Genomic DNA, 27,522 nt, shown 5'->3' with positions numbered 1-27,522 from the left:
TATGTAATAGTTCAAGAGAGTGAATGCTGAGATAGAAAATTCACTAAAGAACCTTGCAAAAATATGAAAAATACTGCCACTGTCACCAAATTTTAAAAAGATAATATGGCTATTTTTTATTAAACTATGATGCTTATGTTAACATGTTATGGGTTTGTTTTTTTTTTAATGAATTCATTTATACTTAAATAGCATTTGTCTACTTCAGTTTTTAATTTGGTAAGTCTTGATAAATTAATTCCTTTAAGTGATAGTTATTTGGCTCCTCGTTGAACTAAAACTTTAAAAACCACTGATCAAGATAATTATTATGAACAATTTGTTATATTTCATAATCTAAAGCTAGATTAATGGGACAAATATCCAAATGTCATAACTGAGAGCCTTAAAGTCTGCATTATGGGACAGTTTTAAATAAAGTGGAATGGATTCTGTTGCTTTTCTGTAACCTGAACATACCACGTGTATTTCACAAGATTGGTTAAGTGCAATTGGAATGCCACAGGAACGGTGCTTTTAGAGTTTGGTTTGAAAAATTGTCATTAATATTATTACACCATATAAAATTAGAGAATTACTGAAACTATTGGTTTCATTTTTAGAGTACATCTTATAATCTGTCCACCATAATATATGGATTACTAACCTAGTAATAATATCTTTGGCTATTAAGCCAAGTCTCATTTTGATTGTTGGCTCTTAAATAGTTTGGCAGATGTTGGAATAATCTGGAAATTTTTATTTACGTGCATGGGTTTAAATCAACACCAGATTTTAACGTTTTGAATTTTCAAATCTAAAAGGAAAATTCTAACCTTTGATATAAGATCATGAGATTTGAATCATTTTCCTCCTGTTGCGTGAGGGAAACTATTATGTATTATTAAAATGTTACTTCTACTATCATTCACAGTTGGGGCTGGATTTGGAAGAACTGGAGGAAATAGAAGAGGACGCTGGCCTTGGGAATGGAGGCCTGGGGAGGCTGGCAGGTAATGGTGCCCACTCGACTGGGGCTTTTCTGGGCTGGACCCTTGTCAGTGGTCACCTGGAGAGGCCAAGTTCCACTGTGCTTCTGGCACTAGTCTTTTAGGGAAAACTGGCCTCAGAATAGATGGGAGAGTGTTCTCCAAGTCAAAATCTTTGTCACAAGTGGGAAAATAATGCAGAATTTATATTCTCTTTCTGTACTTCATAGTCATCATGAAAATCAGATGCCAGTGTTGGGAAACTGGTGCTGGAGAGGTTTCTAGTGTATCAACCTCTGTCCACAGCCCATAAGTCAGTAACTGGAAGAAAGACAGATAGGGGCATGCACAGACACACACACACTGTCACCCATCTTACAACAAGTTGCTCCTGCGTTCTTAACAGTAATCAGAATGCCCTGAAATAATAGAACCGTTCCTTTGTGGGACATTGTCCCTTGGACCATCCTGTGAGCATACCCAGTTCTTTCCTGTTTTTTTTTCTCTGTTCAAATTACTTTTACCAGCTTTTTTGGTTCAAGGGGTCTGGGTGGAAGCAGAAGCAGCACGTAGGGGTTTGGTTGTATTGTGTGCTGCAAGGCTCTCAGGCAGTGCTTCTGGAGCAAAAGAAAGCTTTGTTCTGCTCCGTATGGGGAATGTGGCCCACTCTGCGTCATGCCCCTTTGGGGAGTTATCATTTTGTAAAGGGAGCACACATCATAAAATTGATCTGAGGTGTATGTGTTTATGTTTTCAAATTCTTCAAAAAGTGTAAGTGAAACGTTTCCCTCAAACAACATAGCACATGAAGCCACACACTATGAAAACACTTGGCAAGGCCTGTCCCTCCACCTCCCTGGAGTATCCTGGGAGTTCTGCTCCCACGCTCAGGGATCTGTTCTTGTTTCCAACGCTGAAATGAGACAGGCAGTGAGCTGAGTATGGGTTCCCTGTATGCCACTAGCCCAAGACTTGGTTCACTCTGTGGCCTTCACCCCAGTGGCATCCTGTCAACCATCAGTGTCTTCCCACTTGTCCTTTTCTAGTCAGTGAAAGCAGAATGTTTTCCCAGCTTGTGGAAGCCCCAGGCCCTGAGACCTCTTCACCAAACGATTGCGTCAGCTGTCCCATCCCTGCTCTCCACCACCCCTCCTGTGCAGGGCTTTCCCGGCCATCCCAGTCTGGCTCTTGTCAACTTCCCTGCCACCTTTTTGTCTACTTCCACAGTGGCCTTCCTGTGATGGCAGTGACAGCCCCTCCTCTGTTATACACACTCCCCTCACTGTGCAGACCCAGAGTCACCCAGCCTGCTGGAGCTTGATGTGCCCTGTCCTGCCTGCAAGAGTGACTTCCTCAAGACAAGAGCCCAGATGTTACACACTCTGGGTCGTCCTGTTCCACCCCCTCTGCAAGGGCTAACATAGCTGGTGAATTGGGAGTGTATTTTATTTGGTGTTTAGACATTTTTTTCTTTCTCTTTTAATCCAGAGGTTTAATAAAGTGGCTTCTGGATCTTTATTCAGAACACTTGTTTTCATTTTTTTAAAGATACTTTGGTGCTTCTCTCACCTTTTGGAAACCTGAGGGTAGGAAGCCATTCCATGATGGCAGAGGGTGAAATATACATTGCCAGCCCCTCTCCTCTTTCTTCACTAGCATATGGGGAGGGATTTTGTGATGTTCCCGCCTACCCTCACAGCTTGGATTTTATGTGCGGAGAGGTGCAGGACTTTCAGTCTGAGCAAAGGTCTTAAAGAACAGGTTGGCAGGGAGGGGACCTTGCATTTAAAGACGTGCAGAGTTCCATGTGCTCTCTGGGAGTCCTCCCTCCCACCTCCAGATGCCCCACATTGGTGTCTTCAAGCCGAAGTGTGTTCTGGGGGCTTTCCTTTTCATGGAACCTGACGCTGAGGGGGGTCAGCAGTGTCTGACTGGAGGCCAGCAACCCAGCTCCTACTAAACTTGGGTGTCTTGACTTGGATCCAGGGGACCTTGTCATTGATCCCAAGACCTTTGTGTTTGGACTTTCCAGCCTGCTTCCTTGACTCGATGGCTACTTTGGGTCTTGCGGCCTATGGCTATGGAATCCGCTATGAGTTTGGGATTTTCAACCAGAAGATTGTCAACGGCTGGCAGGTAGGTGAGACTTTGCTCCTACATTTATTTATTCATTCTCATTCACACAAGAAAATACACAGAAGCACTTTCAGTTGGGCTTTTTATTCTTTGAACTCCTTGGAGAGAGAACACACCAGTTGAAAGCAAAGCAGTGGTAGGCACTATGCAGAATCCTGCTCTCATCCTTTTTCGGTAAGGCCTGGCAGAGCTGTCTCTTGGCAACTCATTGCAGACAACTTCTGGGTGGTGACCTTGTGGGGTGGAACCTCCCACCCAGCTGGGCCTAATGGGAGGGGTATGTGTGAATGCACCACCATGGGCTGCATGCATATTGAAGGTGGCCGTTCCCTGTTCCCAACAGAGGGACAGCTAGAACAGTTAGAAAAACAGGTTTTGTTCCTACCTCCTGCCTCCACCCCCTGACACAAATGAATGACAGTATTTGGAAGGTTAAAGACCAGGCTACCAAGCAAAGTGGGCTCCAGGAAGCTCAGGCTCCATCTAAATGGCAAGCAGCTCTGTATAGTGGCCACAGCTGTGTCACAAAGCGTAGCCCAGTGTCCTGCCTGGGCAAGGTGGCTATTTCCCCTCATCTGGCCCTTCAAATGGAAGACACAGCCATCCACTGAACAGACTGTAGTTTATATAATATAATTTGGAGCCAGATGGTTACAGATAGAGGAGGACTGGGACCAGAGGTTTGTAACACAAGAAAAGCATCGCCTATGTGAAACAGATGGGACAGCAGGGTAGGAATGCCCTGTGTCTTAAGGGTGTTCAGTTACACAGGCATGTGCAGTTGTTACAAATCATCAATGCCATTCTTAAATTTATACATTTTGGCCCTTCCTGGTGACTGTAGCCACTTCAGTGGAAGTTTGATCCTCAGCCCCAGAGGTTACCCACATGGCCCAGCAGACCTCTCCTGCCTTGCCTGCTGCTTCCCTCAGCAGTGTACTTTGTCGTTTTGCCTGTTCTGCTCCCCACTCTGGCTCTGGTGAATCCTCCTATCACCTCCGCACTTCTTACCTGTACCCCAGTTCCGTATGAATAAATAATTTTTTTAATTTACACATTTCACTGTACCTATAGTAACCTAAACAGTAAATACATAATGGACTCTATTTAATGACACACATATTTAATGGAGGAGTGTTTCAGCTTACTTTGAAATGCAGCAAAACATTAGGAATAGGATGGACATATACTGACACAAGCACAGCAAAAGTTAACAGTTATAGAGCCTGGGTGGTGAGGGTGTGAGGGTGACTAATTCTTTTAACATTTTTTGAGTTTGAAAATGCTCATAACAAACTATTGATAAAGAAAAATAATGCCTAAACTTAAAACAGATTTCCGTCATTGTTTAATTTTTAGAAATGTTGTCTCCAACCATGAAAGGAGAAATGTGTTTCCTCCCAGCACTGCGGGTGATTTCATTCACATTCTGAGTGCTTTTCTAGTGCCCCGACCCCTGTGCATGGTGGCGTCTTTTGACTCCCATGGCTGAGGTCGCGACGTGTGTGTTTGTAAGACAGACTTTGGCCCCTGTGTGCTCGCTGGGTTACGCTTATCAGCAGGAAGGTTTTGGTGGTGTGTGTTTGCCTGACAATGGACATTTCTTTCTTCTGGCTCCTCCTTGCCATCTTGCATTACAGTGTAAAAACAGCCCTATAAGGACAGATGAGTTTTCAAGTGAACCTGTCAGTGAGAATGGTTTTAGCTGAGTTTTGTGTAGCAGAATTAAATATACACATGGTTGGACAGCAGTATCATTGCAAATGGGCCGCAGGTCAGCCTGCCTGGAATGTTGGCTTCAGGGGCAGGAAGAAGGTGGGATCCAACTGCCTTTTGTCTTTAGGAAGGTGCTGTTTTTGCAGGTGACTCCTGAAATTACTCTGTGAGAGATGGCCAGGTGCTGGTGGTGGTGAATTTCACTAATGTGCAAGGACATGCAGCAGGAGGTCAGAGGTGGCAGTGGTATGTGATGACTGTTTCTGTCACCAGACACAGAAGTCTTGCCACTGTGATGGAGAGGGGCATACTGAAGCAGTCACCTTCCTACATCACAACCCAAATTCTCTTGGTGACTTTTTGCTTCTGTAGAAAACTATTTTTAAAAAAGCCCCTCAAAACAACATGCTGGTTAAATTTAAAGAAAAAAAGACTTAACCACATTGAAATTTTAATTTTTATTTATAACTCTTTATTCACTGCCCTCCCAAATTAATTTATTCCATTGTTTCTAAGCAGCATGAATTCCACAGGGTGGTGGGGAAAACAACCCACCAATACTTCTAATTCAAAGGATGAGTCTCTGGGACAGAGACAGAATCAACATACTCACTGATTTTTCCCTTTGGGGAGGCCTAGCAGCAAGGTGGGTTCAGGCTCTCCAAACCTCTCAGGTATGTGGTGTCCTTTTCAAAATAGCGGGTGCCCCATGATTCTTTTCTTTTTAAAATAATGTCTTCATGTAGACATCAAGAGTTTTTTTTTTTAAACTTATTTATGCATACAAGAATTGAGGTATTGGTGAGAAGTGTGGGGATGAGTGGCTTCACCAGACAGACTAGGGAGCAGAACAGGCAAACAAAATGAAAAACACTGCTGAGGGGAGCAGTGGGCAGGACAGGAGAGTTCTGCTGTGTCATATGAGTCACCTCTCTGGCCTGGAATTAAACTCGTTCTTCTTTTTTTTTAAATGATCAAAAATAAGAGTTAATAGCTATACATTATTATTATTTGATCCATATATAGTTTTTTTAGTTGTCCTATACATGCTTTTTACAACTTTTTTTATATTGCTAAATTACTCTTTTTAATAATATATTATTTTTAATATATTTAATATATATTATCTATTTTTTATATATTATAATAATATAATAGCTTATTTTTACATCATTTTGTGCATTTTTCTATCTCAGTTATAATCCCCATGGTCTTCCTATCACCAAATCACCTATGTGCTGCAGATAGCTTCTTAATGCTGCACTTTAACCCACTGCACCACCAGAGAGGGCCCTCAGGTGGTTTTTAATGTATTCTGAGAGCCAGGCATTCCTCATCACTGTTCATCACCAGAACATGTTCATCATCTCCAGAAGAAAGCCAGGGCCACTGGTAGTCACACCCAGAGCCTGACAACGCTCTGTATTCTGTGTATGGTGTTGGCTGTTCTAGATATTTTATGAAACTGGAATCATCATATGTAGATTCTTTGGCTTAACCTCCTATTTTCATGGCCCATCCACATTGTAGCATCAGGTCTAAATTCCTTTCTATTTCTGAATTCAGCTGATTCTTTATGTGTTTTTACTTTGATGCAGTTTTCTAAATTTTGTATGAGTTTGTTCCTTTAGCAGTCCAAGTATTGATTTTACAGCTTGACCTTGATTGGAACTGGAAATCTTTGTGTCATCCTCGCCTACAGCTTTGTTTCAGGGCTGGGTCACATCCTCAGAACTGCATGGCGGGTGCAGAGCAGGCATCTCCTCCGGGAACTCACCTCTTTGCCTCCTTCCCAGGTGGAGGAGGCTGACGACTGGCTGCGCTATGGAAACCCCTGGGAGAAAGCCCGGCCTGAGTACATGCTCCCAGTGCACTTCTACGGGCGGGTGCAGCACAGCTCCGAGGGCGTGCAGTGGCTGGACACGCAGGTACCTACTGGCTGTTCCCAGGGCCAGGCCAAGTGTGTGGCCACCTGTGTCCTCCGTGTGGCACAGGCTCCCTCTTGGAGTGGGACGCTTGCTGTTTCTGCAGAGGACTGCGCTCCTCATACAAACGCAGGGGAGGCTTTGTTTCCCTCATGTACTCAATTTTTTAGACTTTACCAAGAACTTCCTAGACAGTGGACAGTGCTGGGCAATGAGCCTACTCTGTAGTTGCATGTTGGGCATGAGACCTGCAGGTGTTTAATAGCAACAGAGCAGAGTTGTGATGGGGACAGGATGTTTACTTCCTGGGGAGCTCACCGGCAGCTCCCAGCATCGCCATCACTCTGATCTGTCAGAACCCTGGACGTGAGCGGATGCCCGTGAACAGCCAGGCCTGTGGAGGCGGGCAGGACCGAGACTGCTGCTAGCCAGAGACATGAGGCATGTGGTTAAGTCTGGGCTCACAGACACAGAGAGCATACATCTTCGTGGCTTGGGGCCTGGGGGGCTGGCAGAAGGCCTCATGAGTGGGGGGGGGGTACTCGCAGTAAGACTTAGTTGTCTGGTGATGTGTATAGCATGAGTACAGAAAGGCGAGACAATTGCAGCAGGCAAAGCAAATTGTTCCTATTTCCTGCAATGTCTGCTTTTAATAGGGTCCTGGTGCAGGCACTGGCTACAGCCATGTCGTGGAGTCCTAGCCTGTCATAATAAGTTGTATTTAGATTAAAAATGCTGTAAATGGGATAAACATATTTCTAAATGTGTCTGTTGTAGAAAATGAAAATGGCAGGGGAGATAGGGAAGCCCAGAGCTCCCTGGGGCACCCCAGACAGGGCAGGATGTAGAATTGACCCAGAGGGGGGCCATGGAGAGGGAGGAGAAAGTTGGGGCTGCCTACAGAGGATGCCACTGGCTTTGGGCCTCAGGAGCCAGTGGCACAGGTGAGAGATGGGAAGGGAAGATGGTACAGGCTGCAAGCTGGCATTCCTGTCGATCTGAGCTGACTGCATCTTGTCACACTGCCCAGTGGCACTCCTGTGCCACCACAAGCAAGAAACCCCATCAGCAGGTAGCCAGCTGGAAGTGGCCTGCTTTGTCCTGTGCATGGCAAAGGCAAAGCTGATACTTTTGGGCAAATAGGAATTAGGAGAACACACGGCAAGCTCTGGGTGAAGAGCAAGTCCTGTCATTTCTGTCCAAGCAGAGGGAGTCAGCTGCTTTGACTTTGCCTAGGTTAGCATCAAGGCAGGAGCCTTGCTACAGGTGGGCAGTGGTGGTCCCGAGGAGGAGCCCTCTGTTGGGAGATAGGCACTGGTTCTGAGATGCCCAGAGTGGAAGGAGAAGAGGATGGCATGAGGGCAGACTGTGTGCACCTGGCTGCTCAGGGAGCAAGAGCGGAGCAGGGAGTCAATGCAGGATTGCAGGAGGTAAAGCGAGAAGGCAAACGCGACCCAGGATACTGAGGAGTGGCTTACCTGTGAGGCTTCCCAGGTGTCCCAGCTCAGGAAGTCAGCAAGCAGGTGTGCGGCAGGGCCGGATGGGTCAGTCACTACCTGGCACTGGACGGTGAAAGGCAGGTCAGGCATGTTGGGGGCAGGAGAAGAGCCGGAGCAATATGAGCAGGTAGACCACCAACAGGAGGGTGCAACTGTTTGCTGCAAGGTTGGAGCTGACCGACCTCGTGGGTCAAGACTCTGACTGGATCAAGCAGCCAGCACTGTTGTTCTGCTTGACTGCATCCTAACATCTCTTTTCTTGGCCAGGTGGTATTGGCTATGCCCTATGACACCCCAGTGCCAGGCTATAAGAACAACACTGTCAACACCATGAGGCTGTGGTCTGCCAAGGCGCCTAATGACTTCAAACTCCAGGATTGTGCGTTCTCCCTGTCCTGTTGGGTGGTTTGTGCCCAATCTCCCCTCTTCCTACTCAGCTCCTGTCCTGTCTCTGCACTCGGCTAGAGACCATCTGCTTCCTTGGCCACACCCCTCTAGTTGTAAGAGGCCAGAGGGCAGGTTCCTGGTGCCAGGGGACTCCCCTTGGAGAGTCACCAGCCAAGAGAAATCCTGTGGGACCTCTGCATTCCCAGGAAAGAGTGAGGGGCCTCTGTAGGAGTGGGGGACATTTGGGCTGCTGGCCTAGATCTGGGGGAATGAACAGGGCCCCAGAGCAGCAGGGTGTGGGGGGCATCTGTCCAGTGATGCTTTTCCTTAGACTGTTGGGAAAGTGTTACAGAGCCGTGGGGAGGCCTGGGATCTGACCTCCCCATCTCTGCTCGCAGTCAATGTGGGTGGCTATGTGGAGGCAGTGCTGGACAGAAACCTGGCTGAGAACATCTCCAGAGTCCTGTATCCAAACGACAATGTGAGTAGTCAGTCTGCGCCACGCCTCCTGCAAGTGTGGGAATGGAAGGCAGACTCTCTGGAAGGACCTGTTTGCCAGCCTCATGGCAAGGCTGATGGCCCTCCTGTTGCTCCTGGGGTGTGAAGACAGGCAGGGTACCCTGCTGAGGTCTAGTGAGTCCAAGTGTGCCTATAGTGTCTCCTTTTTTGCCCTCTCCCTAGAGGGTTTTGAGGGGGTGCTACACTACCTTGCTCATACTCTTATTGCTCAGAGAACACCCGCTGTTGAGCTGACCTGCTCAGAGCACAAGTCGGCACACACTGCAAACCTGCTCAGAGCACTCCTGCTCCAAGCCAAGCACATAAGCACACAGTTACCCCCAGAGGCAGGTCTGAGCTTACTGCACACAGACCATGTACAAGAACATGTGGAAGGCCATGTGCCAAGATTCAGGAGCCTGGTAGACCTCAGGTCCAGTCTACCTCTGCTCTTCTTCTACCATCTGATGCCACTTCCCAAAGAATTGCATGCCCTATCCCCTGCCCGAGATTTACAGCAAATTCTAAAGCTGCAGGTGCAGTGTACTTTGAGGATACACTTTGGAGGTTGCCTTTTTGTGTGGCTCTTTTGCTCTGCCTCTTACAGTTAAGAGACTAGACCTTCCCACCCCATGTCCCCACACAGGGCAGTGTGACCCCACACTCACTGCCTCGCACACCCTCCCTGTTGGAAGGGCACACGAAGGTTAGCACCTTGGCAGGAATGGTGGGTCTGAGGCACTGGCATCGTGCTGGCCACCTGCACATGTACCTGCAGCCCTGGGGCAGACCTGAGTATGGGGTGGAGTAGGCTGGCCCCAGGGTCGCCGCAGTGTTGACTGCCTGGTGTCTGCAGTTCTTTGAGGGAAAGGAGCTCCGCCTGAAGCAGGAGTACTTTGTGGTGGCTGCCACACTCCAGGACATCATTCGACGCTTTAAGTCCTCTAAGTTTGGCTGCCGGGACCCAGTGAGAACCTGTTTTGAGACATTCCCAGACAAGGTATGTTTGTAACAAGGGATTGAGCTGAGTGCAGAACACAGGATGGTCTAGCCTCGATTTCTTCTTCCAAAAGTGGGCATGGGACAGGAGGGTGGGCAGGACAACAGTGCAGCTGGCCGTCAGTGGCCAGGCCGCTCCTCTCTCCTGAGGGCTGTACTGGAGGAGTACTCCTTGTAGGAGTTGAGGCAGTCGGGACTCTGTAAAGGTTCCCATGGCAAAGCCTGACACATTTGGTGGGCTCTGTTCAGTAAACATTGCTCAGCGCACACCTGCTGTAGAGCACACCTGTTCAGAGCACACCTGGCTGCCTGTGGTCCCTCTGGGCCTTGTGCCCACTCTCTGCCTTGGTCATCTCCCTGTTAGACCCAGAGCCTCTGCAGTGCTGTCTGGTCCCCACTGTCAGCCTTTTAGATCTGACCCCCAAAGCAGGGCGATAAGGACTCCAGTTCCGTGCAGGCTCCCATGTTGCTCGTATAAATAAGTGGATTAAAGGGATCCTCTGTGTGGATGCAGGTCGCCATCCAGCTGAATGACACCCACCCCGCCCTCGCCATCCCTGAGCTCATGCGGATCCTGGTGGACGTGGAGAAGATAGACTGGGATAAGGTGAGCACTGAGGGTGTAGGCTCAGGCCACCATGTTGGTGGCCCCTGGGTCATGGCATGGGGCGGCCATGTTCCCCTGACCAGGTCTGTCCCAGGGATGGGCCCGAGCCAGTCTGGGAGTGGAGGGAGTCCTCTGCCTGTGGCTGGGGGAGAACTGAGGATTCTCCTTGAGAAGTCAGAGGTCCTGGCTGGAAGATACCCCAGGAAAAAGACAGGGGTTTCTCCCAGGGGACCAGGACACCCTGAGTGGGGGAAGTGGTGCTAAGGTACAGAATAGCAATTGCCTGGAAGACAAGACAGGGATTCTTACCCTTAGAGTTTCTCATATATATATTTTTTCATTTTAGAAATCAAGGCCAAGAAGTATCAAATACTTTGTTTACATAGGTATAGGCTTGTTCTCATGTGTTGACTTACTGTGGTCCTAGATTCTGTAGTTTAGTGGGTTTTCCTTAACGTAGTGTAATGAAATCAACAAGTGAAGTTATAAAACAGATGGCTCCATTTTGTAACAACCAGAGTCTATTTGGGTGAGCCTGGGGGCCCCATTCTGGGTTCCTGGCCCCTATCCAATGGACAGTAGAAATCATGCTTACCAGCATCTTCTGGGCTATGGTTAAGTCACTTTAGTGAAACTGAAAAAGAAAATGCTCAGCACTATTTGTTTACCAATTTAAAGAAAAAATTATGAGGTGATTTCCAGATAGCAGGGTAAAATCAGCGTGTACACTGCATTAGCTGTGCAGCTCACTGGGCCTGTGCTGGGATCAGAACTTCTGCCTTCACTCCCAGACTTTCCCTTTGCCTACACATCTGGCAAGAAAGCCGCATATTTCTAAACAAAACACTGGAATGTTCTAGGCCTGGGAAATCACAAAGAAGACCTGTGCGTACACCAACCACACTGTGCTGCCAGAGGCCTTGGAGCGCTGGCCTGTGTCCCTGTTTGAGAATCTGCTGCCGCGGCACCTGGAGATCATCTACGCTATCAACCAGAGACACTTGGATGTGAGCCTGGCCTGCCGGGGTTGGGGGGCTGAACCCACCATGCCCACCCTTACTGCTGATGTAGGACCAGGGCGTTGGTAGGCCACACCACACTGCCCAGCCCTCCCCACCCTCCTGCTGCCATGTGGCCTGGGATAGGTGCTTTATCTCCTGAATGGACCACCTCGGCCCAGCAGTGGGCTCTGGGGACTGGAGGCTGTCACATGGCGAAGCTGATGGCTGGTCTCTCCCCATTGCTTCCCTCAACATACACACACACACACAACCCCTACTGTGTTGCATACAAGCTTTCTGAAAACCTTCCTTTCCCCCAGAGAGTTTAGGTGTGACTGGTTCGTGAGGCCAGAGACTTGCCCTTTAACACCAGAGCAGCATTTGGGAGTCTGGGAAACAAAGCACCCTGTGTCTTTTCTGTTATCCACAGAGGAAACTATATGAAAACTGGAGGAACTTAGAACTCAGTTATGATTGTAGTTCACTTTTTAGCTTTCTGGTGCAAAGTAGCTGTTCTCACAGGTCAAAATAAGTTAATTTAGGCCCCTCTCAATACTCCCCCACCACCCGGCCCACAGGGACTAGCTTTTCCTTGTGAGTCGAGTGGCTGGTCCCCTCGCTTCCTCCCACAGAACAGTTCTGCAGGGTCCTCAGGCTCGCCCAGGCCCCCTGGGCTGGGCAGTTTGGGGGAGCTTCCCCTGCAGTCCAGGCCCTTGGGGGTACAGGGCTATGGTGTAGCAGCCTTAGGATTTCCCCGGAGGAAACGTAACTTCCCTGTGGAACTCCAGCTCACCTCCACCCCCTGCTCACCCATCTGTCTTGGCACAGCACGTGGCGGCCTTGTTCCCTGGAGACGTGGACCGGCTGAGGAGGATGTCTGTGATTGAGGAAGGGGACTGCAAGCGGATCAACATGGCACACCTGTGTGTGATTGGTTCCCACGCTGTCAACGGTGTGGCCCGTATTCACTCGGAGATCGTGAAGCAGTCTGTGTGAGTGTGTGGTGTTTGCCCCAAGCTGGGACTCACCTTTGTCCTGACCACAGACGTGTTTCTGGGGACCTCAGCCACCACATATGGCAGCTGATCTGGAGCACCATTCCACGCCCTGTGAGCCTCGACTGAGCTGCCTGGGCACACCAGCCAAAGGGCTGTGTCTCCAGTCTGTCCAGTCCCTGCTCCCAGGCCTTCTGTTGGCCGAGTATCTCAAGCGTCCTGCCTGGTGACCAGCACACTGGGCAGGGTAGAGGTCCAGGTTGAGCCTCATGTCTCCTATCCCCCCTCAGTGCAATGTGATCTCAGAGTTTCTGCCTTGGTCCCCCTCCCCCATCTCCTGTGAGCCCCATGGGCCTTCTGTCCATATAGAAGGTCCTGTGTCTCTAGGGCCAGGCAAGGGCTTTTGTCACCTGGTGTTCCTCTACTTTACATATGAGGAAACAGCCCCAGTTTCTCAAGCCCTGAAGCCAGTAACGCTCCATGGTCATAAATCAGACACACAGACCACTCTGGAAACAGGCAGGCTCCACTTCTGAATGGTCCCAGTTGGCACACACTACGTAGTCAGCGTGGGGCACAGTGATGAAAGTGGCTGTATCTGCTCACAACTTCTCTCCCCGCAGTGGTGTTAATACCCTGTGTCTTGAGGAAACAAAACAGAAAACCAGGCTTCGCGGTCTCTCTTTGGAAGTCCTTTACTCTCTTGCTCGCCTTGTCTAAAGCACCGCATTCACAACAGCTGCCTGTCTACTGTTTTTAGCTTTAAGGATTTTTATGAACTGGAGCCAGAGAAGTTCCAGAACAAGACAAATGGTATCACACCCCGACGCTGGCTGCTCCTATGCAACCCTGGGCTGGCCGACACCATCGTGGAGGTGAGAACTGTTGTCTGGAAGCCAGTGTGGTCAGGTCATCACCAGAGGCCTTCTGGGCTGGCTATGGCTCTGGGGACATGAATGGGCAGGTATTTACCAACCTATCCCTGTGCTTGCTTGGGAAGGAAGGGAACAAGTACTCTTAGATGCAGGGGGCTATTGTTGCCAGGCTGGGCCCACTGTGGGGACTTGCTGCTGGGAACACAGCCCTCTGGCTGATAGGCTCTGGGCAGCTCCATCACCACCCATGAGGGCCTCAGAGTGATGCGCATGCCTCATGCAGGGGAAAAGACTTGCTAAGGAAGGGACAGCAAGGCGAGATCTGGGTGAGCGGGAAGGGCTGGCCACAGCTCTCAGGGGTGGCAAGTCTCAGGTCCATGCCCTGTGCAGGGGGACCACCGGGCAGCTGAAGATCAAAGCCATATCATGCTGGGCAAGCAGGGACAGTAAGGAGGGTCTATGGAAACAACTGGCCCAAGTACCAGAGACCAGGAGTTCTCTCTTGATCCTGAATTAGCAATGGGAAACTACAGGAGGATACTTGTTGAGAGCTTTCCTTGGAAAGACCCTCTTTGTAACGTGGAGAAGGAAGAAGGCCCAGGTTAGGGCAGTGTGGTGGGGAGTTGCTCAAAGGCACTGTTATGGTGGTGAGGGGTGCAGAGCCTTTGGGGTGAGTGGAAGGTGCGGCTTGGGCAGCAAAGAGGGCCTGAGCCCGGCTGGCCCCTGCACTTGTGGTGGGTAGTTGAGCTCACCAAGATGTGGACCACTGCAGAATAGCTGGGCATGAACTAGGTCTGACAGAGGAAGTGTGGTGTCCTTTCTGCTAGGCTTATAAGCATCCACCATGGAGGATGTTTCCTAATAGCCCCGGGGCTGAGGAGCTTTGAATTGGAAACGGTTGGAGAGGAGAGCAGAGGCATGGTGATGGGTCTTGCCCAGGGCAGAAGTCATGTGTCTCTTCATGGTTCTCCAGAAAATCGGGGAAGGTTTCATGACTGACCTGAGCCAACTGAAGAAGCTGCTGCCATGGGTGAATGATGACGCCTTCATCAGGGATGTGGCCAAGGTCAAGCAGGTGTGTCACATGCGGCTGTAGGGGGTGGCATCCTGGCCTCCATGTTCTGGTTGTTAGTGTCTGGGGCACCCAGATTCCATCCTCTCCATTCATCTCTTCAGATGTGCACCCCTGTGACCTTGGGCTCCACAGCAGGTGGGCAGTGGACTAGTGCAGGCCCCCAGATAGCCTCAAGAGTGCTTCTCTAGAGTCCTGTAGGAAAAGCTGATCCAGGGGGCAGTGCTTGGGAAGCAGAGTCAATCCCTGCACCTCTGCACATAGCCTGTGGTTCAGCTGTGTCTCACCCTCTCCCTCTGCAGCCAGCCTCACAACTAGACAGACAAATCACATGGTGCCTTTCCAGCCAAATAGGTGGCAGACCCTGATCCCTTAGAGACCTTGGCCTGCCGCTCCCTGCTCAGAACCCGAGAGGCTCAGAAATAGTTCTGGTCTTCCCAGAAGGCTCTCCTTTCACACCATGTTCACTGGGTTCTTTTTAGTCTTTTTTTGTCCTTTGCTTCTCTCATATTGATCTTTGTCTTGTTTTCCATTTACTTCTGCCACTTTTAGAGCAGATCCACTTCAGGACCTTAGTTTTTCATCACTATCACTCCCCAGCCCTCTCTGGGTAGCAGCGCCCTCCCCTGGGTCCCTTCTGTAGCTTTTCTGACAGAGGGACGGAGAGATCTCTTGACTCTCAGGAGACTTGTGGGCTTTGTTCTTGTAAACCAGTCTACGTCTTTTCTCCTTTTTCTCCCCAGGAAAACAAGTTGAAGTTCTCTGCCTTCCTGGAGAAGGAGTACAAGGTGAAAATCAACCCCTCTTCCATGTTTGACGTGCACGTGAAGAGGATCCACGAGTACAAGCGGCAGCTGCTGAACTGCCTGCACATTGTCACCTTGTACAACCGTGAGTGGCCAGCCACTTGACCTTGACCTTCAGCTGGGCCCAGGACTGGCTCACTGGGTGCCCATCCTCCACCTGGGCCTTTTCCTCTCATAGCTGGGTGGGGAGCAAGGGATGTGTGCACATTTATTTTAAGCAACAGTCTTATGTTTTCCCTGTGCTTTGTGCCAGAGCGGTTACCCAGGTAGGTGGTGATGCTGCCTCCAGTCTGGTGCTCGTAGCCTGGGCTCCAGGGAACAGGTGGACAGCTGGGCTCCTCAGAAGAGCCCAGGGGTGCGGAAACTTAGCTGCACCCATGTGTTCAGAACAGGGTCTTGGTGGGAGCCTCCGAGGGACTCAAAAGCATGATTGGTTATCTTGATTAGACTTACCTTAAGTTATTGAAAAGACTTGTTAAAGTCTACTGATAAAAGACATTAAGTGGAAGATGTATGCATTTGTGCATGTACCTTCAATGGTTTAAGCAACATTTAATGATGAGAGAAAACAAAGACCCCTTCAAGTAAATACATATTGCATGTAGGCTTATAAATGAATAAAACCTTAGGGGAAAATTTGGTTTCACATTATTGAAATATAATAAAGTGATTATTAATTTTGAAGGCCAAAGGAGGCCACAAAACCTCTTTTTAAGATACATCCCTTTTAAGAGCATCAGGTCCCCTGTTACCAGTAAGGCAGACTTGTCAGGCGGAGGAGTCTGTCACTAGGGAGGCAGGTAAGTAATAGGACCAACACTGGCTTGGTGCTACGTTAGTTGCCCTTGAGAGAAGCACCAGGCATGCTCGCCTGTGTGTGTGGCCTGCAGGCTAGGTGGAGACAGCAGTTCGTTGAGTCCTGTGGTTTCTTTGCCATGATCTTCTCTTGCAAGTTGAGATTTTCTGCTTTTATTTTGTCATTTCCCCAGGGGTCCCCATCCCATTTGTGATCAGCAGTGAAGGTCTCTAGGCACACTTCCCCGCCATCCAATCCCACCGCATGGGACAGTAGTTGTCACTGCCAGCAGCGAGGGCCTGGTGGCCCATCACCCTTGCCTGCATTTGTGTCCAAGCACTTGCGCATGGTGTTTCTCTGTGGTTGGAGGGTACAATGGCATCACTCTTGTCTTTGTCCCCAGCATTTGTCTGTGTCAGTTTGAATTGGACATGTTCAGTCCCTGTCCTTTAGCTGAGTCTGCAACAGTCACTTGTGTAAGCTGAGCTCCCAGGCGCTCCCTGCAGGTTCCGAAAAGCCTATAGGCTTGCAGCGCAAAGGACACCTACTGAAGGTGACACTCAGCTTTCCTTTCTAGCCCTGAGCAGCTTTGATCCCCGCACTCTGATGTCTGGCAGGGGGATGTCTTGGTCCCCGAGTGTTCTCTGCGCCAGCACTAAGTGTGCTGGGCTACGTCCAGGCCCAGCCCAGGTGGCCAATGTTCCTGTCCAGGTTCTTTGACTTTGTCAGTTGATATCTTGTATTATTTCCAGAAGTTGTCTGGAAATAGACTCTAGAACAGCTGCTTGGAGCCATTGTTGGGTCCCCTTTCCAGGCTTCAGGAGGGTGGTATAGGTTTTTTTCTGCCCGCCCACCTTGTCTGAGGTCGTGATATCTGAGCATTTCCCGAAGATCTTCCCTTTTTGTTCTGTGCTGTCTGCTTGTCTTCTCTCCTTTGTGTGCTGCGATGCCTCTCAAATCTCCATGCCCTCTGGGGTTCCGGAACCAGGCTGCCGTTTGGGCACTGGTCCTGCCTTTCCCCCCCATGCTTCATTCCCCATACAGTTTTCTTACCCTCTCCCCACCGCTGTACTTTTTGACACTGTGGCCTCCTTTCCAGGTTAGTGGGCACCACAGGTTGCAGGGAAGATGTCTCCTCATTTGCAGCGAGGCACTTCTGCAGCTCCTGACACAGAAGAGCTGCACATGACCCAGAACTCCATGGGCTCTGGATACCACAGGCTCCTCATGTGGCTGCATTTCAAGCCCAAATTGGCATAGAGAGCCACTAGCCCTGATGCCCTGGCTCCTGCCCTCTGGGTCTCTGTCCACAGGATGCCAGGGCCCTCCTTGTGAGGTTTCCCTGTAGGAGACATGCTTACAAAGTTGGTGGGCTGGCTCTGGGCTCTTTCCTGGGATGTTAGGCCAGGACTCCCCAGACAGCCCTCCCCCCCTCCCCACATACACTCCCTAGCCCCTTGCCCTGGCTTCCTGCCTGGCCCCAACTATCCACCACCTGGCATAGCTCGTGCAGTGATCTGGACTTTGCAGGTTTTTCTTTTTTCCTAGTTTTGGTGAAAAATGTAGTTGGTGTTGTTGATTTTTCTTGCTCTATGTTATTCCATCTGATTCCTGAGGTCAGGCCCATTCAGAATGGTATAGCCATAGCTAATTCTGATTTCTGGAAGGAGGAAATTTAGAATTAAGGAACAGCTATACTCTTTCTATAACTGGGGTCACCCACAAATCTTGATGTTAATTCCTGGCCCAGGCAAATTCTGGTCAAGGCCACCTCACCCTCTGTGTGGACACCTTCCCCAGCATACACTGAAATCTGAAAACCGTTTTCCCAGCCAGGATACACTCGTTTTGCTGCCACTTAAGGTGCTTCAGGAGGGACTTCTTACCTCTGGTCACAACGAGAAAGTGCAGGGACTTGGGCAGGTGTGTGTGTGTGGGAGGGGGGTGTTTACGTATCGTAACACACCTCAGTGGGTAAGAGTACCATTACCGTGACCCTGAAGTCACCTCTTCTTCATGTGGCCATCACTTGCAAGAGTCTTATGCTGGTGATCAGCCCCCAGAACAGGTACACGGTTTGGGCTGTGCTGAAACCACCAGCGCCGCTTTTCCGGTGAGCTTTTAGGAAGACTCGGCTCCAGGCTGGCCTGCCTCATCAACCCGGGTCACATGTGCAGAGCCAGGGGCCTCATCCCCTTCTGTGAGTGGGAGCTCCTGGTGGGTGTGTAGGGGCCCAGTGACTGTGCCCTGCTGCCTGTGTGAGGGTTGATCTCAGGACACTGAGCACCATGGCATGACCCAGGGCAGAAGATATCTGGCTCTGGTCACCCCACTTGACTCTCTTTTGTTTGTCCTGCAGGAATAAAGAAGGATCCAGCCAAAGCCATTGTGCCCAGGACTGTCATGATTGGAGGCAAGGTGAGCAGGCTCCTCTGCCCTTGCTTGGTGCTTGGCCAGCGTGCACAACCCTGCATGGTTTTGGCAAGATTGGAGCCAGCTGCCCATGGACTGGACACTGCAGTAGCCAGTGCCAGTTGACACCATCTGGTCCCCTGTGTGCTTGTGAGCTGAGTTAGTCCTCTCTTCCTCAGCTCTGTGATGGGGGTGGATGGGCCGTGCCTGCACAGCATGTGGGCAGCCCTCGCCCACCCCCAATTCCATGGTCATGACTTTTCTCTGAGTAACCACCACCTTTCTGTTCTGTGCTGGCTGTGGCCCCCAGTCTTACCTGCTACTCCCCAGCACTCATGGGCCAGAAGGACTCTGGGCCTTGGCTACTTTGTCAACCGGGTACCTGTTCAGTCTGGGTGTAGCCACATGTGCATCTGTTCCAGGTTCAGCCTGATCGCACCTCAGTTTACCTAGGCTCATGCTTCAGGACATGCTGTCCTGCGGGCCCAGTGTGCTGACACTGAACATCAGGTCCCCTTGTCGTGTTCTGCACTCCTGGGCTGGCAGAACTCCCCCCCCCACCACCACCACCACTTTTCCTGGGTGACATCAGATAACATGAGGTGCACTGGGGCACAGTTTCTTTCGGGGGGTCCTCACGGTAGGGCCTGGGTACTGGTAGGGACTGTTGCCTGTCCTTGGCCAGTAGGCTCTGTCCTCTCCTGTAGCGCAGACACGCATGAGGCTGAGCCAAAGACCTGCACAGCTCAGGCCACTGAAGCCAGAGCAACACACGCCGCGTTGTTGGCCTCTGCCTTCTCCCCCAGCCCTGCCATTTCTGAAGTTAGAGTCAGTCAGTGTACACTGAAATGTGGAATTTCAACACATTTTTAAAATGTTGCAGATTTCAAGCTAGAGAATACTGAGATTGGTGGACCATCCAAATACCTAGCCCTCGGCTGCACTGGGCTACTTCAGGGCACATTACATGACACTGCTTCTCCCCAAGCACTGCATCACGTCTTCACAAACCACAGTGTACGTGTGTTCAGATGCCACCACACAGTGCCACCCTCACCCTCAGACACTTGACAAGAATTCCTTCAGGCCCCCAGAGGTCAGCTGGAGCCTCATGCCCAGATAACTCATTAAAGTGACGTCTAACTCAAGCGGTGTGTTTTACGGGGTCCCAACGAGGTCACATGGCAATCGGTTCTGTCTCTTAAATCTTTTAATGTGAGATTTTTCTTATGTGTTTCCTACTTCTGCCTCGCAACTTATTTTTCATAGAAATTGGGTTGCTTGTCCTCCCCTGGGTTGGTTTTCTGACTGCATCCTCTGGTATGTTCCAGAAGTTCCTTAGGTTCCTGTACTTTCTGTTACTTGGTTCTCAGTTCTGTAAGTTCTTGTTCCTTTTAGCTCCCCATTTCTGAAAAGCAGAGAAGCAAAACAAGGTAAAACCCACACGTTGTGCACATGGTCGGTCGATGGCGAGGCCTGGTACCCAGTGGTGTGGGCTCTGTTGTCACTCATCTGTCTACCAGGTCATGTGCCAGACACAGGGACACCAAGCCTCAGCATCTGAGAGCCACCTCTCTTGACACCAGCAGAGGGTGACCCCGTGGGGCTGGCAACCAGGCTGTGATGGCCTGTAAAGGTGACGGGCCCCTCTGGGCGCCCAACCATGTCCCAGCCTAGCCCAGTGTGTTCCCTTCCTGTCCAGGCAGCTCCAGGTTACCATATGGCCAAGATGATCATCAAGCTGGTCACATCCATCAGCGACGTGGTCAACCATGATCCAGTCGTGGGCGACAAGCTCAAAGTGATCTTCCTGGAGAATTACCGTGTATCCTTGGCTGAGAAAGGTAGTGCCGGACAGTCACATAAGCAGAAACTTGCCCCTGCTTGGCAGTGCTGGGCAGGGCCACTTACTCTCAGGAGCATTAACTCTGCCCTGCGGCCGAGAGCACCTCTGTCTAGCAGTGGGAGGCTTTGAGGAAGCTCCCCACCTACATCGGTGGGGCGGCCCCTCAGGCCTTGGGTAGCCTCTATGCCTGTATTTTCTTGCTCCTGCCTGTGACCTCAGTGTCCCTCTCTTTCCCCTTTCCTCTGCCCCTCATCTTTGCCTTTCCGCTCCTCAGCTTTCTGGCTGGCAGGAGTGCCCCTGCCCAGGCAGCACAGTGCCTCACCTCCCTCTCCCCCACCCACCCAGAGGACCCCTCTGCCCTCACCTGCTTGGCTCTCAACGGCACTGCCTACTTCTAATCTGGGTCGGTACTTGTCCTTTCTGTCCTCTGAAGCAACCCAGGGCCTGACACCCTGAGCGTGCTCTGTGGAGTTTAGTCTATGATCAGTAAAGTTCCAGCACAAAGATTCTCAGGTGTCTCATCGTGGACCCTCTGTCTCAGGTTGCCCTGGATTAAGAAGGCGTTTTACAGGCAAGGTGGGCAATGCTCTGCCTACCACAGGGTAAGGGAGCCACTAGCTCATCCTGGAATGCCAGAAAGGGAGACCTGGGAGCCCCTTCAAGGGAGAGGGCGTGGTGTTCCTATCACATCCCAGTGGTGACACACCCTCTTGTGGTCCCTCCCCTGCACAGTGATCCCGGCCGCAGACTTGTCACAGCAGATCTCCACTGCGGGCACAGAGGCCTCAGGCACAGGCAACATGAAGTTCATGCTCAACGGGGCCCTGACCATTGGCACCATGGATGGTGCCAATGTGGAGATGGCTGAGGAGGCTGGAGCTGAGAACCTCTTCATCTTTGGCCTGCGGGTAGAGGATGTTGAGGCCCTGGACCGAAAAGGGTATGTGTCCCGGGCACTGCCCAGAGCCCCAGGGAGGGTGGTGGAGCTTTTGCAGGTACGCCACATCTGCCAGCTTCCCAGGCCCTGGAAGGCTGTCCTGAGTCGGCGTGGACAGGAGTGGCCGCTCTGTACTTTGACTCCTCAGCCCAGGGGTTTCTATGCATAAGATGCCCTGGTGTTTGGGGTGAGCCCTTGGGGACAGGACTCTGAGCACTCTCAGTAACTTGGGGGCTTTGGGCTGACCCATTGACAGTGGCCTGTCTCCGTGCAGTGACCTTTTTGTTCGGAGTAACTTTAATTCACAGAAAGTTGCAGGCCATGAGGGGCTCTACTTGCCCTTCTGAGCCTCCTGGGGCATATATATTACTGATTAGTATGATAGATCATCAGAACTAATCAGTAAGTGTATATACTGTTATTTACCAAAGACAATCCTGTGCTCAGATTTCCTCATGAACACCCTTCTCTGTCCCAGGTTCCTGTTTGGGGGCCCCATTGTTTAAACCTCAGTGTTCAGTCTTCCCTGGCATGTTTCTCAGCCTTTCATTGTTTTTCAAGACTTTAGAGACTCTTGAGTGCCAGCCCCAGCCTAGTTCTGAGCAGTAATTGAAGGCAGCATTGCCTAATTGCCAAAAAACTCTCAGGAGAATAAATGAGGCCTCAGTGCCTATCAACAGAAATTCCAGATGTCATTGGAACATCAGAACTGTGTCCCTGTCAGTCTGAGCATGACCCCCACCCCATGTCCCATTTTCTATCAGCCCCTCACTCAGGGTCTTTCTGCCCCCATATCCCTGTCCTGGCACACAGGGTACCACCTGCCACCCTCTCCCCAGACTCCCTGATGGGCCCACTCGTCTCCTCCATCTCCTGTTCCTGTTCACATACCTTTTTCTCCTCCATCCAGAAGGGTCGCGCAGCTGGAGTTGCTAAGAGTTCTGCCAGGATCCAGTTCCTGAGCAGCAGCTCCAGCAGGAACATGACAAAGTGTATGTGAGGCTGTGTCCCAAGCAGCCATATTTCTGTGCCAGAGGAGGAACAGGAGGCACCTGGCAGGGCCCTCCAGCTGCCCTGCAGGCTTCAAAGACTTGGGGCATGGGGGCAGGCCCGGGTGGCCCTCTCACAGCCCGACCTCCCGCAGGTACAATGCCAGGGAGTACTACGAGCGCCTGCCTGAGCTGAGGCAGGCTGTGGACCAGATCAGCAGTGGCTTCTTCTCCCCCAAGGAGCCTGACTGCTTCAAGGATGTCGTCAACATGCTGCTGTACCATGACAGGTGGGGCCAGCCTCCCCTTTGTCCCTGGTGTCTCCCCTCATCAGACAGTTAAAAATGTAGGTTTTTGGTAGTGGTGGGATAGGGGTTGGTTGGGGGTAGAATCTCAGATGCCCACCCAGAGAGCTCTGCTGTACCCCGGGCCCAAGCTGGCTATGGATGCTGATGGTGCCTCATGTGCTGCAGGGCTCTAAGGGTGGTGATGAATGCTGCCTAGTACACCTCCAGACCCCCCAGCACCAGCACCTCCTGGATGAGTGTGGCCGGCAAGGGTGGCATCCATGGGGCTGGTGGAGGTGCTGCCTCTACTCCCCAGGAATAATAGGGATCCCATTATGGCAAATGGCAACCCAGAGTGACAGGAAATGGTGAAAGTGGAGTGACTTTATGATGAACGACAGTGTAGTGTTCATTACAGGACATGTAATGTAGTTCTAACGCATCTGTGGTTGTAGACTTACTGATTATTTATAGAGCACTAAGTCATAACAGACTAATTTTCAGTGTCATGAAGGTTCTTTGTTCCACCCTGTTGGTAAAAGTTGAATCTGGTAAGAATTAAGCCCTTTGTCACTTTCACTTGCCATTGGGTTAGTTCTGTCTGTTGCTTTTTGATGAGAGGTAGCAGCTGGATTCATCAGACCAGCTCACACACACGTACACACCACGCGTAAACACACACACACACACACACACACACACACACAACCTGGAACTGGAAACAGCTCTGGCCAAGATGTATGATTGATGGAGGGGTTTTAATGGCTTTATAAATTGTTTCTGAGCCAGTTACAAACAAAAATTCATTTCTCTCATCACTTCATAAAACTTTTATTTTGTTCAAAGCACCAGAAAAATGCAAATGACCTTTTCCTGTGTCACTAGTGCTCAACCCACTTAGACTTGAAAATAGACTAAATGGAATAAATAGCTAAGTGGAGCCACCATCTGTCCACCTTGCCCCTTCCCCTGGGAGGGGAAACTGGCAGGAAATCTCTGCCTGAGTAGTGAACCCACTTTCATGGGGCCGAGCATTGTAAAGCCTAGCTTCTTTACTCAACATTGGATTAAAATAAGGTTTTCCAGTAGTGTCCCCAAGATAGACATGCTGGCCATAGAGCAGCTTGGGGCTAGTGGGTAGTTCCATGGCCGCCCACTCACCACCCACATGGGCCCAGCCTCTTATCTCCCATTTCAGGTTCAAGGTGTTTGCGGATTATGAAGCGTACATGGAGTGCCAGGCCCAGGTGGACCAACTGTACAGAGTAAGATTCTTGGGCCCCATAGCTGATAAGAGTGGCCCTAGCTGGGGAACTGTGGGGGTGCATCTTTGTCTTGCCATCTTGGGCCATTCCCAGGAGGTTATAATTCAGCTGGTGTGACTCAGAACAGGGTGACTGGGGATTCCAGGCTCTCCTGCCATCCTCTGCTTTTTTATCATTACCCACTTGGCTGGTGTGACTCAGAACAGGGTGACTGGGACTCCAGGCTCTCCTGCCATCCTCTGCTTTTTTTTATTATTACCCACTTGGTACTCAGCTGTCCATCTGCTCTCCCCTACCCGGCCTAGTGCCCTGTGACCCCATTGACACTATGCTGCTGTCCACACTGACACAGGTGGGGTCTCCCTATTTGACACTGGTTTCCCCTGCAGCCTCTGAGCTGCCACAAGGTGAGTGAGCAGGCAGAGGTGGACCTCTCGAGGCTCTGAGCTGTGGCCCAGAGATGATGAGCTCTTTAGCCTACCATCTGACTGACCTGTGAGGGGAATGGTCTGCACAGGACTGAGATGTGGCCCAGAGATGATGAGCTCTTTAGCCTACCATCTGACTGACCTGTGAGGGGAATGGTCTGCACAGGACTGAGATGTGGCCCAGAGATGATGAGCTCTTTATCCTACCATCTGACTGACCTGTGAGGGGAATGGTCTGCACAGGACTGAGATGTTACTGGCCAGTATGAGTGTGACTGGGCCTCAGGTGGGTGTGAAGTATAAGGGTGCAAGGCCCACAATGAGGGACGGGCTTGCCAAGTGTGAAGATCTTTGTGTGCACAGAAAACATGTGTTTGCAATGAGAATGTGAACAATTTCTTGGAATGAGAATGTGAACAATTTCTTGGAAAAGGGCAAAGGCTTCAACATTAGGCTGAGCAAGGACTCAGATGTGTTAGGAGAGGAGTCTCTAAGCACGGACTTATTAGGTCAAATCTCTCCTCCCCTCCCCTCCACGGTGCAGGCGTGAGAGCTTGCTCCACAGTCGGTCCCATAGGGAGAGTGTGCCCTATGCTCGCCCATACCCACCTGGCAGCGCTGGGCTCAGAAGAGTGTCCCTTGGGGTGTCCTCCTGGGTGCAGCTGCCAGGCCCTGCAAGAAGCTCTGGAAGGAGGCTGCTCAGCCGCTTCCCCAGGCATGGAGCCATCTGGTGGCCTCTGTCTTTGCCATGTTACCACATCTCTAGCAGGATTTCCAGGGCAGGGCACTTGCTGTGCTCTCTCCCCCTTACAGTCATTTGATACTTTTTCTGGTCATAGCAGGGAGTCCCTTTTCAGTGACTATTGATTGTAACTCCCTCCTCTTCCATCTGGCTTCCCTGGAGTCTCAGAGCTTAGAGTCTGGAAAAAGCCCTAACATTCTGGAAGCTCAGGCTCTCTGTGCTTCTCCTTTTTTCTGCAGAACCCCACAGAGTGGACCAAGAAGGTCATCAGAAACATCGCCTGCTCGGGCAAGTTCTCCAGTGACCGGACCATCACGGAGTATGCTCGGGACATCTGGGGTGTAGAGCCCTCTGACCTGCAGATCCCACCACCTAACCTCCCCAGGGATTAGGTGCCCCGGTGCTGGGCCCAGCTGGCTTTGGTTTTCTTGTCAATTCTGCACCCCAGGCCAGTTTCAAGCATTGTGCCCACAGCCCACTGGCTGCTTTTTTATTGGACTGTGTTCCTGGGAGGGCATGGCCATTACGGTGGTGGCCTTGTGTATCCCTTGTCAGTCCTGGAGGGTGAACTTCTATCTCGCACGCATAAAACCACACACCCGTACATGAGTGTGTGTATGTGCACACACACACCAACCAGCCTTCATTCTCACCAGTTTAACAATATGGTCTGGAAAAGGACCCAATGGACCCATAAGCGAGCCCCTTTTCAATCTGCCTTGGCAGAAGACTGGTGCCAGGGAGGGCACAGTGAGCCCCTCTCAGGTGCCCCCAAGAAACCAGGGAGCAGATCGGGCCCTTTACCAGGGGTTGTTGGAGACATCAGGGAAGATCCCTTCTAGAAGCAGCTTGAAGGAGCCTTGCCAGCTGGGTCTGGGTGGTGTGGGGACCACACACCACCTCGCCCCAGCTTCCATCCACTCTCAGAACCAGACTGCAGGGTTTTGTTCACATGCACACTTCAGAGCCACTAGAGTCTATAGGTGAGGGACATATTCTGGGGCGGTGGTGGTGCCCTGGCATCCCACACTGCCCTGGCCCTTAGTCCACGTGACCATCACTGTAACCTTTTACGTTGCTGCCTCATGTGAGAACTGATTAAACCCTCCTGCCTGTGCTTGGCTGACATGGCCTCTGCTTCACTTTGTACTGAGGGTAATTCGGTTTCCGGGGTGCCTCAGCCCTTTCTTTGTAGGGCCGGCTAAACAGTTTTCTCATCCCAACTGCTTTTGGAACTTGAAGCCCTATGATCCTGAACCTCCAATTCATCTTAAGAATTGTCAAATCTAGCATTTGACAAACTGTCAGGAACTTCTGGTGTGATCTGTTAGCTCCTTTTTGCCACCACTTGTGGGTGGGTGGTGAGTGGTCCTGGTAAGTGGAATATCCTGGGAACCAAAACATTCCCTCTAGAGTTGACCATCTGCAGCTTGAATTAAAAACTTGGGAAAGGACATGAGCTGTCAGGATTTAGCATTACCAGAGAATCTCAAAACTGCCACCAACTGTGATTTACAGCTGTGCTCACATTTCTAGCTGGCTTTTTGAGGGCTGCTCTATGGCCACAAAGTTGTTTTGTAGCCTGCAAAGTGTCATTTAAGCTTAGTTGTTTGGACCAAAGTAATGAGGTAAATGCCACCAGGTGGTGGTACAAATTAACTGACAATGGCACCCACTGGGTGAGCCCAGCACCCCCTTTTATTGCTTCCTATCTTCAGTCTGCCTTGTCACACACACACAAATACTAACAGCTTGTATTTTTACTATATATCCTCAGTGCCAAAAGATGAGACAGCTCTCAGAGACACAAGTTTAAAAACACAAGAATGAAGCCTTGCGTGAGATAGGAAGGCAGATCTGAGACTCTGCAGTCCTGGTCATATCTACTTCAGTGCTGAGCTGGGCTAGGGAAAGTTCCACACCCTAAGGAGGCCCCTGACAGGAGACCCAGAGGGCTTACTCCTCCGGCCTGGGCAACCTTTGTCCCCACACCATAAAGGGACGATAGCTCCAGCAGGGACAGCCCCATGCACCCTAAGGTTCTCAGAGGTCACTTAGCCAGGTCGGAAGACTCTGCCCTTTCCCTAGTGAGAGGGTGGTGAGCGGAAAGAGGGATTATTAGTACTTACTGTCAGGTGGGAGCAACAGAACTGCAGGGAGGCCAATCTGACAAAGTCAAATTGGTGAGCCACCACCAGTGAGCGAGTGAGGCAAGGCTCGCAGGTGGGACCTGTGCTCCAGCAGCATAAGTATTTTCATGAGTAGTCAGGCTTGTCTCTGAAAACCAGTGGTCACCCATCGACAACAACAGCTGATGCTATGCATAAGGTTAGAAG

General features: G+C 50.7%; 1 protein-coding gene across 1 annotated transcript in view; it reads left to right on the top strand.

Annotated features, from left to right (window-relative positions):
• The window catches only part of PYGB (phosphorylase, glycogen; brain), a 43,350-nt gene extending 17,038 nt beyond the window's left edge, over window positions 1-26,312 (top strand). The window contains exons 3-20 of the mRNA XM_004687122.2: window positions 914-992; window positions 3,001-3,104; window positions 6,617-6,748; window positions 8,512-8,623; window positions 9,030-9,112; window positions 9,986-10,129; window positions 10,643-10,735; window positions 11,596-11,742; window positions 12,565-12,728; window positions 13,492-13,606; window positions 14,580-14,681; window positions 15,422-15,569; window positions 18,640-18,698; window positions 20,395-20,536; window positions 21,271-21,478; window positions 22,620-22,754; window positions 23,950-24,016; window positions 25,426-26,312. Of these exons, the coding sequence (XP_004687179.1) occupies window positions 914-992; window positions 3,001-3,104; window positions 6,617-6,748; window positions 8,512-8,623; window positions 9,030-9,112; window positions 9,986-10,129; window positions 10,643-10,735; window positions 11,596-11,742; window positions 12,565-12,728; window positions 13,492-13,606; window positions 14,580-14,681; window positions 15,422-15,569; window positions 18,640-18,698; window positions 20,395-20,536; window positions 21,271-21,478; window positions 22,620-22,754; window positions 23,950-24,016; window positions 25,426-25,578 (2,187 nt within the window). The 3' untranslated portion in view covers window positions 25,579-26,312. The remainder of the gene's footprint in view (window positions 1-913; window positions 993-3,000; window positions 3,105-6,616; window positions 6,749-8,511; window positions 8,624-9,029; window positions 9,113-9,985; window positions 10,130-10,642; window positions 10,736-11,595; window positions 11,743-12,564; window positions 12,729-13,491; window positions 13,607-14,579; window positions 14,682-15,421; window positions 15,570-18,639; window positions 18,699-20,394; window positions 20,537-21,270; window positions 21,479-22,619; window positions 22,755-23,949; window positions 24,017-25,425) is intronic.
• Window positions 26,313-27,522: the final 1,210 nt, after the last annotated feature.

The sequence above is a fragment of the Condylura cristata genome, unplaced genomic scaffold (genome assembly GCF_000260355.1).
Source record: "Condylura cristata isolate star-nosed mole 26May11 unplaced genomic scaffold, ConCri1.0 scaffold00022, whole genome shotgun sequence".
NCBI classification, from domain to species: Eukaryota; Metazoa; Chordata; class Mammalia; order Eulipotyphla; family Talpidae; genus Condylura; species Condylura cristata.
Note: the sequence above shows the minus strand (reverse complement) of the source record. Positions and strands in the feature narration are given on the sequence as shown.